The sequence below is a fragment of the Ictidomys tridecemlineatus genome, unplaced genomic scaffold, assembly GCF_052094955.1.
Source record: "Ictidomys tridecemlineatus isolate mIctTri1 unplaced genomic scaffold, mIctTri1.hap1 Scaffold_642, whole genome shotgun sequence".
NCBI lineage: Eukaryota > Metazoa > Chordata > Mammalia > Rodentia > Sciuridae > Ictidomys > Ictidomys tridecemlineatus.
This window is the reverse complement of record NW_027524460.1, coordinates 75,566-92,815: the sequence shown is the minus strand read 5'-3', so window position 1 is coordinate 92,815 and position 17,250 is coordinate 75,566. Positions and strand designations below refer to the sequence as shown.

The following is a 17,250-nucleotide window of genomic DNA, read 5'->3' as shown; positions in this document are numbered from 1 at the left end:
TAAGGCTGTGAGAACAGAGGCTAGAGACTATCAGAAAGCTAGAGAGGGAGTGTAACAATGTTTACTGATGAGGAAAATATTTCCAGATGTTTTCTCCCAAGTTGGATATTGCTTACATAGCAAGTATTTCAAACCACACCTGGTAGTAGATTCAGGGAGAAAATAGAGGATTGAATCTTTCAAAACAAGACACTTACTTGCCCAGGTGAAGATAGATCTGAGAGAGAAGAAAAGCTTTTATCTTACAAGAATAACATAGATAACATTTTAGTTGTGCAAACTAGAAATTCACCTTTTTAAAAAAAAAAACAGACACAGTACTTTTATTTATTTTTATGCTGAGGATCAAACTCAGTGCCTCACACATGCTAGGTGAGCACTCTACCACTGAGCCACAACCCCAGTCTGAAATTCACCTCTTTCTTTTTTTTTTTAAATCTAAGCTTGCAATTCTCTTAAAAGTCATTAGTCTAATCAGTTTAATTATTTAATTGATTTTTTTTTCTTCCGGTGTTTGAACACAATCATTCTTTAGTTTGGGGAAGTTAGGAGAATATAGAGTTAAAAGTAAGGAAAGGAAAAGCTAAAAGTCTTTTGTTTTTTAGGTGATCGGAACGAGAAGATCAAAGATCAAATTAAGCAGATGATGGATGTCTCTCGGGTATAGTTCTTTGTAAGAGTCCCATAGTGCCTGTGAATTCTTCCTATGCCTCACTTTTAAGAATACCTCTCTTTTCTGCAATTTTTAGACACAAACTACAATATCAGTAGTTGAAGAGGATCTAAAACTTTTACAACTTAAGCAAAGCACCTTGATGTCCACAATATGTAATCTAGAAGGTGGGTTCTTCTTGAGAAGAAATTGCCATGTTGAAAAGACTTAAAATTTTATTGGAAAGATAAAGAATGGCTTCTTGCTTTCATGCTTCTTACTTTTCTTGGCACTACTCCCTCAAACAAGTTCTTAAGTCCTTGTACACATATAGAGATAAGCTGTTTTATCCTTTACAGACCAAATAAAGAAATTAGAAAGTGACTGCAATTCACTACGGTCTTCTAAAGCTGAACTGGAAGAGGAATGCAAAACTCTTAGGCAGAAAGTGGAGATTTTAAATGAACTCTACCAGCAAAATGAGATGGCACTACAAAAGTAAGATTTTCATTGTTTGTTATTGTTATCACTGTGTGAACTAACAGATAATTTTATCTTTTCTTAAGATTATTTACAATTTTTTCTAGTTGTAATAAGTAGAGATTTGTCTTTTTTCCTTTGTGTTTTGTGTCCTATAAGTTGCATTTTTCTTTCCATCGTCAGTCTTAAGAGTCCTGAGGTAGTTGGAACCATAAACTAAGGCTGTGAGGACATCGTAATCAATTGTCAAATTCATATGAAGGCAGGAAGTGGTAAACTGGTATTAACAGTCACTGATGTGGAAATACCTCTCAAAAGATCTAGGCCCTTTCTATGATCCCACTATTTATTTTAATTACCTTTCATTGTAATCAGTTATGTAATTCTAATGTTTTGAACTTTTATCTCTAACTCTGGACCTTTAAAAATACTGAGTGATTTGGAATGACATGTTTTAGTAGAATAAAAACTTCAAAAAGGAATAATATTTACTTATTGATGGTACAAGTTTTGGACTTGAATATCTCAGATGTTCACACTAAAAATTGAACTGTGGCAAGGACCTTAGGAGTTATGATTACAGAAGTACTTGTTTGTAGTATATATTTATATATTAATCTTCTCAGTGTGGAGCTAGTTATTTTTTGAAAGTTCATTTGAAGTTTTTAATCCACAAAAATACTTGAATTCTCTAAAAATAGGTTTTTTTGTGTCAGATTTTGTTTGTTTGCACCTGATTTTACTCTTCGGCATATATATATATATATATATATATATATATATATATATATATATCTTGTTAAAGCAAAGACAGACCTTCTTATAGACCTAACTATTTTTAGGTATTTTGACTTCTGTTGCCTAATTAATGCATTAAATATTGAAACCTTCCCATTAACTTTTCTAAAATTCTGTGATCTCCAAGCGACCTTTTTAGAATCTCAAATTTTTGTTCAGGCCAGTTCTAAATGCCTGGCCTGTTTCAAAGAAACATTTCTCATTTTATCACTTTTTATTTAAGAGAACACTTGTTTTCTCTGTCCCTACTAGTAATATGAATGACCTAAATGGCAATTAATTTTCTTTGTAATGCAGTTAAATTATAGCACTATTTTCCTCAACTCCTCCAAAATTCATTCAGTCATCATCTGTGGTTTGTACTCTTTTTACTCATCCCCAGGTACTATGTTAGTTCATGCCTGTGTCATCTTTTCTGTTTCTAACCTAGGTCATCTGTCTTCATTCTCCATTATTTATATTTTTATATAATTTATTTCAAATTCTTAGTAATTTTCTCTATAGCTGCTTGAGTGGACTTTCTAAAATATGTCTGTCCATGTCAATATGTGCCTGTGGTTTATGAAGAATTTGCTTTCTATTTGATGACCTGTTCTTTTTTTCTTCCTTGTATCTTTTTAATAGTTTAAATATTTTTAATTATTTTCCTCATCCCCTGTATAAGCTTGATGTAATCATAAATTATAATGGAATTATAATTATATAATTGTAATTATATAATTATAATTATAATTTTATTCATCTTCTCATAATTTAAAGGCCATGGTATATATTCTGGATTTAATAAAAACCTGACATAGATTAATAGGTTTATTATTTTTTTTATGGGCTTTAAGTAGCTCCCGAATCAGATAACTGTTGTGGCATTGTATGTTAGTACTTCATATACTGTGAACTCCATAAGACATTCATTCAATTTATACACATATTTAAAGTTTCTGTAGTTCTGCATTCTACACTGTTGGTTTCATATTTGAAATTATTTTCATTCTATTTGAACATTGTCCTTTAATGATAGATTTGATTAGTGTATCAAAGTAGTACAAGGATAAACAGAATAGTATTTTATCCACTAAATATTGCTACCTTTATAATCTGTATTAGGTTGACATGAACTTCATGATTAGAGTTAAAACCAGTTTCCATTTTTAAAGGATCTCTCTTTTGGCTACTGAATTTTGACTGTTACTTAGTTTTAGCAATTTAAAAATATCCAATTAATTACCATCTGTTCTAAATTTTTTCTTTATGGAGTCCATTATCATTGTTGTTTGGTCTTATCCCTCCCCTAGTTCCTGTAGTCATTTCTCTGTTTTTTTATCAGTTTTATTGGGAAGTGCCTAGGTGTAGTTTTCCCCACCCCACCCACTTTTTCCTCTTGCAGTTATGTTGTTTGGGACCATTAAATATTTCTTGAGTCTTTTTTTAAATGTTGATTTTACCTCATTCTCTCTTCTGATTATAATAATGCATATTAGAATTTGATTTCCCCTGCCTCCTACATTCTGGATTTACTTCTTCTGGATATTTTCTTCTGACCTGTCTTAAAAGCGCTAGGATTTATTTTACTTCCCAAATCTGCTGCTAAAATCATTCATTGAGTTTAGGATTTTAAAAAGTTCAGGGTTTAAAATATTATTTTAGTTGTAGATGGACATAATATTTTATTTTATTTTTTATAGAATTTTTTTAAGAGAGAGAGAAAGAGAGAATTTTAATATTTATTTTTTAGTTTTTAGCGGACACAACATCTTTGTTTGTATGTGGTCCTGAGGATTGAACCCGGGCTGCACACATGCCAGGCGAGCGCACTACCGCTTGAGCCACATCCCCAGCCCGACACAATATTTTATTTATTTTATGTGGTGTTGAGGACTGATCCCAGTGCCTCACACATGTGGGGCACGTGCTTCACCACTGAGCCACAACCCCAGTCCTATTTCAGTACTAAGGCTCAAACCCAGGACCTTGAGCCATGTGCTCTACTATTGAGCTACCTCCCCAGACTCCTTGCTCTTTCTCATAAGGGACTAGTGTCTTACTGCTTTCCAAGCTATCTTTAATCTCATCATTCTGCCTCTGCCTCCTGAGTATCTTCGATTGTAGGTAGGTCACCACACTCAACTATTTCTTGGTTTTATAGTTTCTAATCCTTTGACAAAATTCATAATCTTTTTTTTTTCCTCTTTTGTGGTGCTGGGGTTTGAACTCAGAGCCTTGTGCATGCAAGGCAGCACTCTAACAACTAAACTATATTCCCAAACCTGAAATTCATAATCTTGACTTTACTTTTTTGAGTATATAAAGCACAGTGATTTTAAAACATGTGCGGATAACCCCATTAGGTGGTTTCCTTTTCTGTGGGATTTTTTTCTCACAGAATTTTGTCTTATGGAGTGCCTGATCAGTTTTGATTGGCTAACATTGTTGTGATAATTATAGATGAAATTTGAGGACTAAGATGAAGTTATCTTTTTATAGAAAAGTGTTGAGGTTACTTGAGTAAGATTGTCTGTCACTTTAAACTTAGTCAGCAATTAAGATAATTCAAAAATGACTTGTCTTTTCAATGTTTCAGTATTGTTCCTTTTGGATTTTTTGCCTGTTCATCACTTAAGTGTGCAGTACTTTCTAATCTAAACTCAAAGGCTAGGGCTTTTATTAAGGGTCCCTTTATTTGTAGCCCCAAACACTTGTTTTTACCTCTAAGCCCAGGAATTTGATGAAGGCTTAGTTCAAACTCATTATATCTTTGTGTTATCTTCAATATGTGGGTAAATCTAGGAGAAAAGTACCTTAAAGTGCCAGCCTTACTTGTAATTCTGAGATTCCTTTTTCTAATGGATCTTGGCCACATACATATATCTTCACTGCCTTTTTAGCTTGGATCCTTTCAAACACATTTTTATATTCTTATAAAGATGTTTTGATTGTTCTTAGTGCTCTCAGACTAACTCTTTGATAATTGGAAACAAAATTCTCTCTGTCCTTCAAGATTCAGTTTTCTCCATATTCCTTCTTAAGCCAGTGGGGAAAATTATTATATTCCTTTAGGTGTCATTTATACCTGAAACAGTGAGATCTTTTATTCTTTAGCATCTTACAAGGTAACTAGTATATTATAGCCACTCATAAAATACTTGCTGAAGAATTAAATGAGAAGCTATATAAGAATATATAATCCCCTTTTTCTATTTGGTATCAATAATCCTTTTTTACTATAGTTCTTCTGATTTATGGAAAATTAAGTTTCAATTTAATTATCTTTTGAATTGGAACTATGGCTAAAGTAATACAAGGATAGCAGAAAATAGTATTTTTTAAATCATTAAATGTGGCTACCTTTGTCTCAGTAGATGAACATCTTGAGTTTCATGATCAGAGTTAAAACTTGTCAGTAGATAATACTCTGATCGTGGGTCAGTTTGGCTTATTTTCAGACATTATCAAAACTCAGGTTTGTCTTTTTGCTTAATTGCAATTCTTTTGAAATAGATATCTAAAGTGTGAAAAATGTTCTGTCGTTAATTGCATAGCTAAAAAGACATATTCTAGAAGATTTTTTCTTTGACTGACTATATCTTTATTATGGTACCAGTCTTGGATTGAGAAAAGAGTTCCTCCATGACAAAGATATACTTAGTGTCCTACCCATGGCAGAAACGAGAAAAGAATTATCCCCTGCTTTATCCTAATATGTTTAATTATGTTAGGTTGATCAGTCCTGATCTTCCACATTGAAGTAAAGTGAGTTTTTATTATCTTACACACAGGATACTTGCCCCTGGGGCACATGTTGTTTTCACATTTATTTTATTTACTGGTAAGTAGAGAATTAAGAGGAGAAGTTAGAAAATGTAAGTGATTTGCCAGAGTTTGATTTACGAAATTGCAGGTTTGAATTTCTATTTTATGTGCCTAAGCATTTTATAGAATTGTGGGAAGTGATATTTACAAAGAGAAACTTTTGATTTGATAACTGGCTTTATTTTAGGAAACTAAGCCACGAAGAATATGAGAGACTAGAAAAAGAGCAGCGGCTGTCAGCTGCAGATGAAACGGTGGTTTCCGCTGTACAGGAAGTTAAAAATTACAAGTGAGTTCAGTTTCTAAAGGAGGGTGTCAATGTCTAATGATCTAGTGTTAGCTTTCTTTTTTAATCTTTTTTTACATTATGTAGATAGAAGAAAATAGCATGGAAGTATAAATAACGAGAGGATATGAATACATTCAATTCACACAGGAGAAAAAATAAATTTCAACTTTACAAATGAAAAATGTTAACAAAAAATTTACTTACACCCAATGGGGGAAAGATCATAGGGAACTTGGTCAATGCAAACAATTCTGCGGGTTTTGATTGTTGTAGTAATTCTTTAAGAAATCAGTTTGCTGTGTGATGTATCAAGACCCACAAAAGTGTGGCATTTGATAGACCTTGGAAATCTTCTATGGATATAATTTGAAAAAAATAAAAAATGTTTTAAGGAGGAAGATATTTCTAGCAGAATTACTTGAGAACACACTGATGAACAGTTACAGAAATTATAATTTATCATTCAGAATCTTTAGCAATTAAATGATAAAGAAGTTATTAGTATTAGGTTTTTATTTTATTTATTTATTTATTTTTGGTGCTTTACTACTAAGCTACATCCTTAGACCTTTTTTTTTCCCTTGAGACAGGGTCTCAGTTGCATAGGTTCCCACTTAATTGCTGAGACTGACCTCGAACTTGTGATCCTCCTGCCTCAGCTTCCCAATCATTGGGATTACTGGCATGTGGCATTGCACCTGGTCTGTAGTTAGTATTAGTTTTGATCACACTGGATTCATATAACCATAGAAATGTTTTTCTTATGTATGATAAAGTCTTTAAAAGTATAGCTGATGGAATAAAGGGAAAATGGTCAGAATGTTTCAAATGTTATTCAATTGTTGTAATTCTTAGGCGGAGAATTGAAGAACTGGAAGAAGAACTACAGAAAACCGAGCGCTCATTTAAAAACCAGGTAGTAATTAATACTGTCCTATAGTTGCAGAATTCTTTGTATCTAATACAGACAATTATAGGCTATTATAATGAGTCCCTAAAAACATATTTTTTAATGTGTTGTCTTTTTCAGATTGCTGTGCAGGAGAAGAAAGCTCATGATAATTGGGTAAGATTTTTTCCCCATTTTCTTTATTTTGTGCATAGCCTACCGCAACTGAATTTGAATATTTTCTCTTTAATAGCTCAAAGCTCGTTCTGCAGAAAGAGCTATAGCTGAAGAGAAAAGGGAAGCTGCTAATTTGAGACAGAAGTATGTGATTTTGGTATCTTACTATATGTTTTATAGTGTTTTAAGGTTATGCTAGATATTATCTATGAAGGAATAGATTGCTGTTTCATAATTCAGCCCATTCTTTCTCAATATTCAAGACTATTGGAAATGACCCAAAAGATGGCAATGCAGCAAGATGAACCCATGATTGTAAAACCTATGCCGGGAAGACCAAATTTACAAAATCCTCCTCTGAGAGGTAGGGGGCACTTTGTAAAAGGAGCTATTTTATTTCTTGGTGCAGAATGTATGTAAATTACTTTTTATTTCTGTCTGTAATGATTATGAAATAATCTGAATGATTTGCTAAAGCAGGAGGTGAGGGTTGGTGTCAGGGAGAAGGCTACCTTAAAGTAGTAACACGGCATTGTTGTCTTTAGGTCCACTGAACCATAATGGCTCTTTTGGTCCATCCCCCGTGAGTGATAGAGAATGTTCCCCTCCACTGACAGCAGAGCCAGCTGGAAGACCTCCTTCTGCTACTCTTAATCGAAAAGATATGCCCAGAAACGGATTTGGTGAGCATTCACATGTTGCTTTATAGTAAACTGCTTCAAGGTTTTGTTTTTTTTTCCCTTTTGAATATTCTAATAAAAACATAGAATTTGGGCCTGTACAATACATAGAAGATAATTTCTTACGTTATCTTAGTGAATGTTTTCTGTAAAATCTGTTCTAGAATAGAAAACATTTTTTTTTTCCTGGAGGTCCCTGTATTGTTTTTTTCTTTTAAATTTTACACTGTGAAGTGTAAACCTTTATCTTTAAATTAAATCTCTATGGTGTTCCTTTCCAAAATATTATAAAAGTAGCCTTAAACTTTATGTAGCATACATATTTCCAACATGAAATACTGAGTCTTATTTCCAATTCTAAATAGGACTGTAGCCTTGGTAAGATTGGAATTCAGGTTATACAGACTAAAGAAAAAACAGCCTACACATACTTCAAGTCTATAGCTTAAAGTTTAGGACCAGTACTTATTAATCTGCTGTTCTATCAACCCAAGGCAGTTCTTTATTTTTCTTAAGTCTCTTTATAAATTGTGATTTATGTATTGGGCAACCCATTTTTTTTAAAAAAAATATTTTTAATTGTAGATGGACATGATATCTTTATTTATTTTTTAAATGTGTGCTGAGAATCAAACCCAGTGCCTCACACATGCTAGGCAAACACTCTACAACTGAGCTATGACCCCAACCCCTGGGCAACCCATTTTTAATGTTGCTTTCCAGTTATTGTTGAACCCTGACCTGTCCACCAGTGGTTTATTTCTTCTGAAAAATACATACAAGGGCTCTGATCTTTCTTTCCCAAGGGTCAATGGATGGACCTTTACCTCGTACTGGTCTTCTGAGGCATCTGGGAAACCCATTGCCTCTGGTAAAGGACCAAGTAATTTCAAAGAATCTGTAATTGTGGATGGAGGATTTTTATTCTTTTCATGTTAGAATAAGTCTGAATCCATTCTTTGATCTCTAACAGACCCAGGATGTGGTCCAGCTCACATGAACAGCAGCTCCAGAAGTTCTTCTCCAGCTAAGGTGACGAATGAGGGCAAGGTAAGTTTTGTAGTTACTGTGAATCATGTGGTCATGCAGGAACATGTAGCTTTCCTACAGTACTTTCTCTTTGCTTTATCCTTCTTTGTGTTCTATTTGTACTATCCCATTTGTTTTTTAAAAAGCAAACTGTTCCCCAAGAACCTGAGACCCCCTCAGTCTCCACCATTACTTCTTTGACTGAGCATCCAGTTGGAGTAAGTACTTAGAGGTTGAGAACTGAATTGGGTTTTATTCTGTGCATTTCTGGGAAGGATATTCAGAGCATGACACTGATCTTGTTTGCTTTAAACTGCATGCAATATTGAGCTTACTTTTCTCCTTAACTTGGGAATGTTGCTTAAGTGTGTACAACTATAATGAACTACAGAATGTAAAAAGTTATCACTCTAACTTTATATGGTGTTTTGTGTTGAATCTTCTAAGGCAAAGTAAATTCATTATAAATTATATAATTCATCATTTTTATTTTTGTTTGGAAGAATGTTATTTAAGAATTCCTCCATTTGTGCAAACCCTATTTTGAGTGATTTGAATTAGATTGGTATCAGATTTTCTGAAAGTGAAATACTGTTTCAGTGAAACAATGATAATCTGAAATGACCTCTTGAGCCAGTCCCAAGCAATGGTCTCATTTGTTCACATAAGTGTATTCTCTTGTAACTGTGTTGCTATTATATCTGGTAGGTCTTCTGAAGCTCTATAATAAAATAAATTTTTAATTGTTTAGTTTCAAACCCACTACTCATAGGAAATGATAAATCAATATCTCAAATGGTGTACAGTAAATGAAAGTAAATATTAAAGCCTTTTCTTCCTAATTTGTGTATATAGCACTGTGATGGAAAATACTTCTCAAGTTCCAGTGTATATATATTCTAGGAATATACATCTCTGGAGAAATCTAAGGGCAGCTTAGATAAGACCCCAAACCCCTTTGTAGTAGAAGATTTAAAAGAGAGCAAAGACCCATTGTTAGAGAGGAGTAGAGGTGGGAAAAGCATGGCTTGGAGGCAAACCTGGGATTGAGTTTCTTTAATATGCAGTGTGGCCTTCAACAAATTATGATATTCCATTTGCTTTTGTTCCCTCTTATTTAAAACAAGACAGTCTACTTAAAGATCTCAGAGGTTGAATAATATATGAAAGACTTACCGAAGATACTCTGAATAGTAGCTATTATTACATGGGTAGAGAATGGATTTTTCATTTTATTCTGTTCATTCTTAATATGGAAGTAATGAGCTATTGTGATGAAAGGGAAGTGATGGGGAGGGGGGGAGTCCCTTTGAAATAGATTGTAGTGAATACAACATGACATACTGGTCAGAAATCACCTCTGTTAACAACCTCTGCCAGTCCTCTTGCCTTTCCCTTTCCTGTGCAGATATAATCAGTAACAAACTGGTCCCTCTTGTGGCATCCTTCCAACTTCTGTAAGCTGTCAGTGGGAATACACAGGAGGGGTGGGTAGAGTTTTGTTGCACTGATGGTGTTCTCTGGACAGGTGCCTGTTTTGGGTTTTAGCTTTTATCGGTGTTGGTACTTTGTCTTAATACATAGGAATTTTAAAACTTTTAACTTCTTTCAAATCTTAAATTGCAGGTTCATATGGCTATGAATGGGCCCCCTCCTTTCTCAGGGGTACCCTTCATGGGCCCCCCCATGGGACCCCCAATGGGATGGCCTCCACCACCTCCCATTCGGTATGGACTGCCACTTCAGCTCGGTGGGCCTTTTGGGCCTCAGCCAATTCCTCCACCTTTTGGTATGATGATCTGAATAGTAGTGATTGACTTATAAATCACATTCATCTTCCACTTCTATTGCTTGCTAAAACAGTTGGTTGCTATCTCAGGTCTTAACAATGAAAGGATAAAGCTGAGTACATTTTAACTTTTCCTCCAGTTTTCTGGCACATATGGGACACTACATAATCTTATACTGAGATAGGCAATAGCTATCTCTCATAGACAAGGATAAGGGGCTATATACAGAAAAGCCAGAAATATTACTTCTGCAGATGTTTGTTGAAAATCTGTTGATATGCACTGCAATAGATGGAAAGGTGGATGAGATGCATGCCATAACTTAAAATTTTGTCACAGATATGAAAATCCTACAACATAAAGTTTGTAATCACCCATAATGGAAGCATAAGCAGTAGGTTATAGAATATAGAAAAGGAAAAGTCAAACCCTCCTTACCTTGAGAAAAGTCAGAGGGAAGTGTTAAAGAGGAGGATTTAACAGTGATCTAATAAATGTTGCTGATTTAATTAGGTGGCTGTGGAAGGCCTTTTCCTGGAGGGCCTGCACCTTGATTCTGATGGCATGTGTAAAGTCCATGCTGAAATACTTCATGAATTTTTAATGGATAGAGTAATAAATAGTGGGATTTCCTTTTATCAAAATTTCTTTGATGTAGTAAAGTTCTTATTTCATAATCTATCATCTTTTCATGGTAATATAGTACTTCCAAATATAAATGGAGCTCTTGTGAGATAGAAATAATTCTGCAATTATATAGTAGGAAAAGAAAAACGACAAGCCTGGAGCTAGGTAGAGCCATATTTAAATCCTTAATATGTTGCTTCATGGCTGGTTGGCCAAAGTCTATAACCTAAACTTGTTCCATTTCAGTTTGCCTCATCTGGCAAGTCAGGATGTTCACCAGTTGATGTTCTAGGCTTGAGAGAAATTAAAGACTATAATATCAACATACTTGAAATCACCCTAGTTCAGAAATTTCTGGGTATTTACATAACTTCCTTTTTATTTTCCAGGTCCTGGTATTCATCCACCAATAGGCTTCAGAGAATATGCACCAGGTGTTTCACCTGGAAAACGGGATTTGCCTTTTGACCCTCGTGATTTTTTTCCAGAACCTGCACCAGCACCATTTAGAACTTTAGGCTCATTTGGACCAAGAGAGTACTTCATTTCTGGTGCCCCATTACCACCTCCAACTCATGGTCCCCAAGACTATGGGCCACCACCTGCTGCAAAAGACTTAATGCATTCAGGCTTTAAAGATGAAGCTCCACCTACACCTGATTCTCAGGTGTGAGGGATGTTCACAGGCCTTAAAACAGGGCCTGTAAATTTAACCTCTGACACTTAGTCAGAAAATGGACTATGAACTATTCATCGAGTTAAAGGATTATTGGCTTCAAAATATAAAAGTTTATTTTAAAAGATTTATGTTTTTAGAATAAAGCTGCCTTGGCGCAGTATACATTTTGAGCCAAAATATTTTCCCCCTAAATATCCCCACTTAAGCTAGAGTATTCTTCCAATTTTAAAATGTGCAATAAGGAATATCTTTGTTTTAGTTAATGTAGCATATACAATTGCTAAATGATTTAGAATGTCATAATTATGGACATTTCTTGTGGAAATGCTTTAAGAACATGTATTTCCATTATCCTATTTTTAGTGTATTGCAGTTGATAACAGAGAAATGGTGTTTTATAAGCTTGATTTTTTTCTCTTTCAATATCTGGTCGCAGAGACTGTTACGCTAAAAATGTTTACTCAAAGATCATAAACTTCATTTTCCTTCTTGCTGAAGTTCTTTGTTGTAATAGTTCATAAAAAATTGTTTATTAATATTTCCCAAGTGTCTGTTGATTCATTGGATCGTCATGAGACTTTGTGCCATTGGGGAAGCATGTAAACTCACTCTCAGAACTGAAGATGGTGACTTGGCAGCATATTCCCTGTTGCTCACTGTTAAGGAGGCTGGACCTTGGTCAACTGTGGACTTCTATAGAGGATTTCTTTTACTTGTGAGAAGTCTTGTGGCTCTATTTTTGTAGCACATTCCTGTACTTTTTTCTAACCACTGTCTATGTGAGAATGGTTTTCTGAGAATGAGTTTACATTAGTAGCAAGAGTTGTTTGACCTGAAGTTCTACTGCTTTTGCCATTATTGCATTATAACAGTAAAATATAAGGTGGTATGTTGTGTCTATAAAATAAGGAAATTTCTTTTTAAAAATGTACACAACACACTCTTCTCTTTCCCATACCTTGCCACTGATTTTCAAGGAATATGATAAAAAAAATTAGAAAAGTATAATCCTCTAAGAATGAATGAAACTCATAAACTTATAATGTCTATAATCAGCAAATATGGGCTGAATTAAATTCTTTTTTTGATAGATACTCAAATATATTTTATTTAAAAATCAATTAAAGCAAATCCTGAATCTGTAACTACTGTCTTTAAAACAATGTTTCTAAGAACTAGCTCTCCAGAACTGTAATATTAATTACGGCAATTTTAACAGTACATTTTAAGAGGTTTAAGATTTAAATAAAATTATAAAAGCCTAGTACTTTTTTTTACTGCTAGACCATATTCTTCCATTCTTTTAAATTCTAGAAAGTAATAGGATTGTTAAAACCTAGAACATAACATATCATTGTTCTTTTTATGTCCCCTAAGTATTCTCAAAATAGGGGCAAAAGCTTCAGTGTGAAACAAAATCTCTAAACTACTGAAGATAACTCAGAATAAAAAGAATTTGAGTCCTTTAGGAAGAATTCAATCTACATAACCTCCATTTAATATTAGAAGCAGCAGCTGTGTGTGTAAGAGGAAAACCATATAATAGCTTATGCCATTTTTAACCATGTAAAATAAAATTTAAGTCACAAACACCAATTTTGAATGTATCTTTAAACCTCTACAGGACACAAGGCAATGCTGAAGTTACTAAAACTTCTAATTTTAAAATAGCATTTAAATAAAGGTGATGTCAGCTAGGAAGATAGATTTTCAAGGAAAGGCAGATTTATTATTTTATTCAAAGCAACAGTAGTTTTCCCTCTAAAGCCTTTTTTGTATTTATTCTATTAGTAAGTTATAATGCATTCTACGTAGTTTATCTGAGCAGTTCTGAACCCACCCATAGTTGCCTCTCCTTACATCCATCTGATTGATTGTACCACTTCTGTAGCAAAGCCCAAGGTATCTGCCCATATACAGGTTGTGTAGAGAATACTGTCCCCTGATTCAATTATACTTTTGTATCTCAAAAGTTTTAGAAGTCCTCTCCAGCAAATTGTGTTTCAGTTTAGTTACTAAAATCATTTAATTTGTGAAGCAGTAGTGTTTCAACCTGAAAATATTACTGCTATAGTTGTAATTATTGTCCAGTGACTCATCCCCTCCCACACTAGAAAGTAAATTTAAACAACTAATTTGTGAGATACAGATTGCTTTGTGTTAACTGCTTCAAGATAAAATCACCTTTTTTGGGGGGGGTTGGTCAATCAGGTCTGAATTAAAGCTAAGCTGACGACAATGTTCAATTTAAGTTTGTTTAATGCTGATGAAAGACATTCATATAAAGCATCCTCTTTTTTTTCCATATAACCCCATTCTTTGGTGGCAGCTGGGGTTGTGGCTCAGTGGTAGAGTACTTGCCTAGCACAGGCAAGGCCTTGGGTTTAATCCTCAGCACCACATAAATAAATCGAGGTTAAAAAAAAGCATTCTTATGTGAAGGATGCTAAATATTTCTTCATATAAATTATCACTTTGAGGGGCTGGGGTTGCATGTGAGGCACTGGGTTTGATCCTCAGCACCACATATAAATATAAAGGTACTGTGTCCATCTACAACCAAAAAAAGTTTGTTTTTTTTAAATTATCACTTTGATATACATATTTTATAGTATGAGAAAACAGAAAGAACAATGTATCAGTTTTGCTACATTTTAATAGTAGATTTTAAGGAAGCAACATCAAACATCAGTAACATCAAACAAAAAGGTACTGAGCACTCCACAGGGTACAGAGTAGAGTGCTGCCAAGCACCTTGGAAAGTTTACATGACATGGAGAAGATGAGGCCCTTCTCTTGAGAAGTTTACAGTCTGGAAATTTTGACTACTCAGAGTTTCGGTTGAGTGAACATTTTATTAAGGCAAATTCTTCATTTCCTAGAACTACTGTATACTGAACTATTTTTGCACTTGTGAAATTAACCCAATCCAGATGAAAGAAAAGACTAAATTTGGTTGAGAATTCTTTCAGGCTCATATAGTTTTATTAACATTCATCTAGTAAACAAAACTGACCTAACAGACAACTGAAAAATTAAAGACTAGATCTCTTGAAGTGCAAGGGCTAAAATAACTGTTATTCGTTTTAAAAAGCAAATTGATGGTATGATTAGGGTTTACACTAGTTTAAAAATAGGTCAAGTATTGCATTCCCTTCATGCATTGTTCATTTAAAATAGTGAATATTAAAATACATGGGTTCTACATGTAACCCACAAAAAAGCTCCTCACAAATCTTTATTTTCTGTGTATCAAATATCCACCTTGTGTACTATGACAGTTTTATATATGTCTCATCAAGTTAAAAGTAATGTAAATAGTGAAATTATAATAGGCTAATAACCTGCATATTTTCATATGAATGTCAATATATCTAAATAGGAAATAAATGGCAGTCGTATCTACCTATATTAAAAAAATAGAATATCTTTCCAAATTTTGCATACTCATCACTTTATAAAGACAAGGTATGCAGGTTTTAAGGTTTCACAATCAGTTGTCAGAAAAACAGCAGTTGTTCCTGCAGTATCTCATTAGCATCTGACTCAATTATTTTTAGATGACATGATTTAGACGACGTAAACCCACTCAAAAATTTGTAATTATTCTGAGAGAGATAGTTTTAATGTTAACCCTAGAATCATTTAATGTTAACCGTAGAAACAATAGCAATGTGATATAGAACAACTAATCAACATGACTAAAAATATGCTCACTTTCAGAAAAACAATCTGGTCATCTGGAAAAAAATCACAGCTACAATCTGGGGAACACTCCCATATAAGATATTGATCTGATCAAGGCACACTATTTCTAAGTAGAACTATCAGATGAGGGTGAATTTAGGCCAGCTCTAAGGAACAGCCTAAAAGACAGACCATAACTGATCCAATTTCCTTTCAAAGCAATCTAATACTATCCTACCCACTTCAATTCAAAAGTTTGAAGTTAATTCAAATCAAAAGACCATATTGGAGCAAAAGTGAGCAAATGTGTAAACTCTAGCACATTCTTATTGCTGTATTAAGTTTGAAGATGAGCATACCTACCACAGCAATATTGTTCCAGGAAGCAGGGTAGGAACAGTGGTAAATTAGGAAACAGACTATTAATTGCACAATTAATAGAAAAGTAAAAACAAGTTTCAAAATCTACAATAAATCTGTATCTAAAGGAGTCATAACAATGAGGTGCTGGACTTTAGTTCTGTGGTACAGCTTTGCAATGGACTCACTGGCCTATAGATATGGTTCACTTCCTGCCTCCTGAAGGATGAATATGTTACACAGAGCTATGATGGTTTCTACTGAGTGGTAAAATTCACAGAAATTCCACATTACTCATGTCAGAATCATTCCTTGTGCAAAGTTTGATGTAGATGAAGATAAAGTGGTTTCTTGGTCAATAATTGCAATTTCTTTTAAAGTCAGTGGGTTTCTTGTATCTGTAACCACAATAGATTTAAAATACTTTGATGATTGATCTACTCCAATGTTACATTCTCGATAAGAGGGACTAAGAAGAAACATGAACTAGTAACCATTAGAACAGTATGAATCCTATATGTATATCACTTACAGTTCTATTACAGTTGGCCCAGGTTTAATCTCATCCATCTCCATGAAAGCAAAACACTTGATGCTGGTAAACCTTTTTTAGGCTTGTAGTGTTTGAAATCAAAGAAGATAGCTGCACCTAAGGAATTAAAACAAACAACATAAGCCAGAGACCACACATTTCTTATGTGTCACCAGAAGCCTATGATTTTACAAAGTAACATGTGTCAAACAGTCTGATGACACAACTGTTGATAACTCACTGTGGCTGTCACTCCAAGCTCTGGTACTAGCATGTCTGAGTGACATTTCTCCATATCATTTAATTCTACAAAGTACAACAAAAATGTATAGCAAGAATGTAAGTTATGTACACAGGTAGAATCATAAACTACCAAAGAATATAAAATATTAAATACCACAAGAAAAACAGAAGTTACTTAAGTATCAGCAGTACCTATAGAAATGGTTTCAATAAGCACCTGTATTAGATAGAATAGAAATTTAAGAGTTCCTTTAAAAAAAATTCTACCTTATATCATTTCTCTCCCTCCTGAAACCACGCCCAGATTGTCCTTTCCATATTCTTACAAACTAACTGCCAGTTATAGTATCTTTTTACCCAATGCATCTTATTGAAAGAAAAAAAAATAATTCTTTAACTGTTAGAAAGTAATCATTAGGTTCCTAAAAGGACTTAAGGTAATTATTAGGGAACCTGCTTCCTTAACTCTGTATTATGAGAAAAACTTCCCTATCAAATAATATTTAACCACATTTATTACACAACTAGATA

General features: G+C 33.9%; 1 protein-coding gene and 1 long non-coding RNA gene across 7 annotated transcripts in view; one reads left to right on the top strand and one right to left on the bottom strand.

Moving 5' to 3' along the window:
- LOC144374346 (transport and Golgi organization protein 1 homolog) overlaps positions 1-12,435 on the top strand; it is a 130,992-nt gene extending 118,557 nt beyond the window's left edge. For 3 of the 6 annotated variants that reach the window (XM_078037197.1, XM_078037199.1, XM_078037198.1), the window contains 12 exons: positions 606-661; positions 750-840; positions 1,012-1,150; positions 5,925-6,026; positions 6,882-6,942; positions 7,057-7,092; positions 7,169-7,236; positions 7,356-7,456; positions 7,638-7,775; positions 8,746-8,822; positions 10,428-10,590; positions 11,608-12,435. In XM_078037197.1, coding sequence (XP_077893323.1) covers positions 606-661; positions 750-840; positions 1,012-1,150; positions 5,925-6,026; positions 6,882-6,942; positions 7,057-7,092; positions 7,169-7,236; positions 7,356-7,456; positions 7,638-7,775; positions 8,746-8,822; positions 10,428-10,590; positions 11,608-11,891 — 1,316 coding nt within the window. In that variant the 3' untranslated portion in view covers positions 11,892-12,435. The other 3 variants (XM_078037200.1, XM_078037202.1, XM_078037201.1) reach the window with 3 other exon arrangements.
- Positions 1-17,179, bottom strand: part of LOC144374350 (uncharacterized) — a 45,139-nt gene extending 27,960 nt beyond the window's left edge. The window contains exon 1 of the long non-coding RNA XR_013433791.1: positions 16,477-17,179. This is a non-coding gene — a long non-coding RNA (uncharacterized LOC144374350). The remainder of the gene's footprint in view (positions 1-16,476) is intronic.
- Positions 17,180-17,250: the final 71 nt, after the last annotated feature.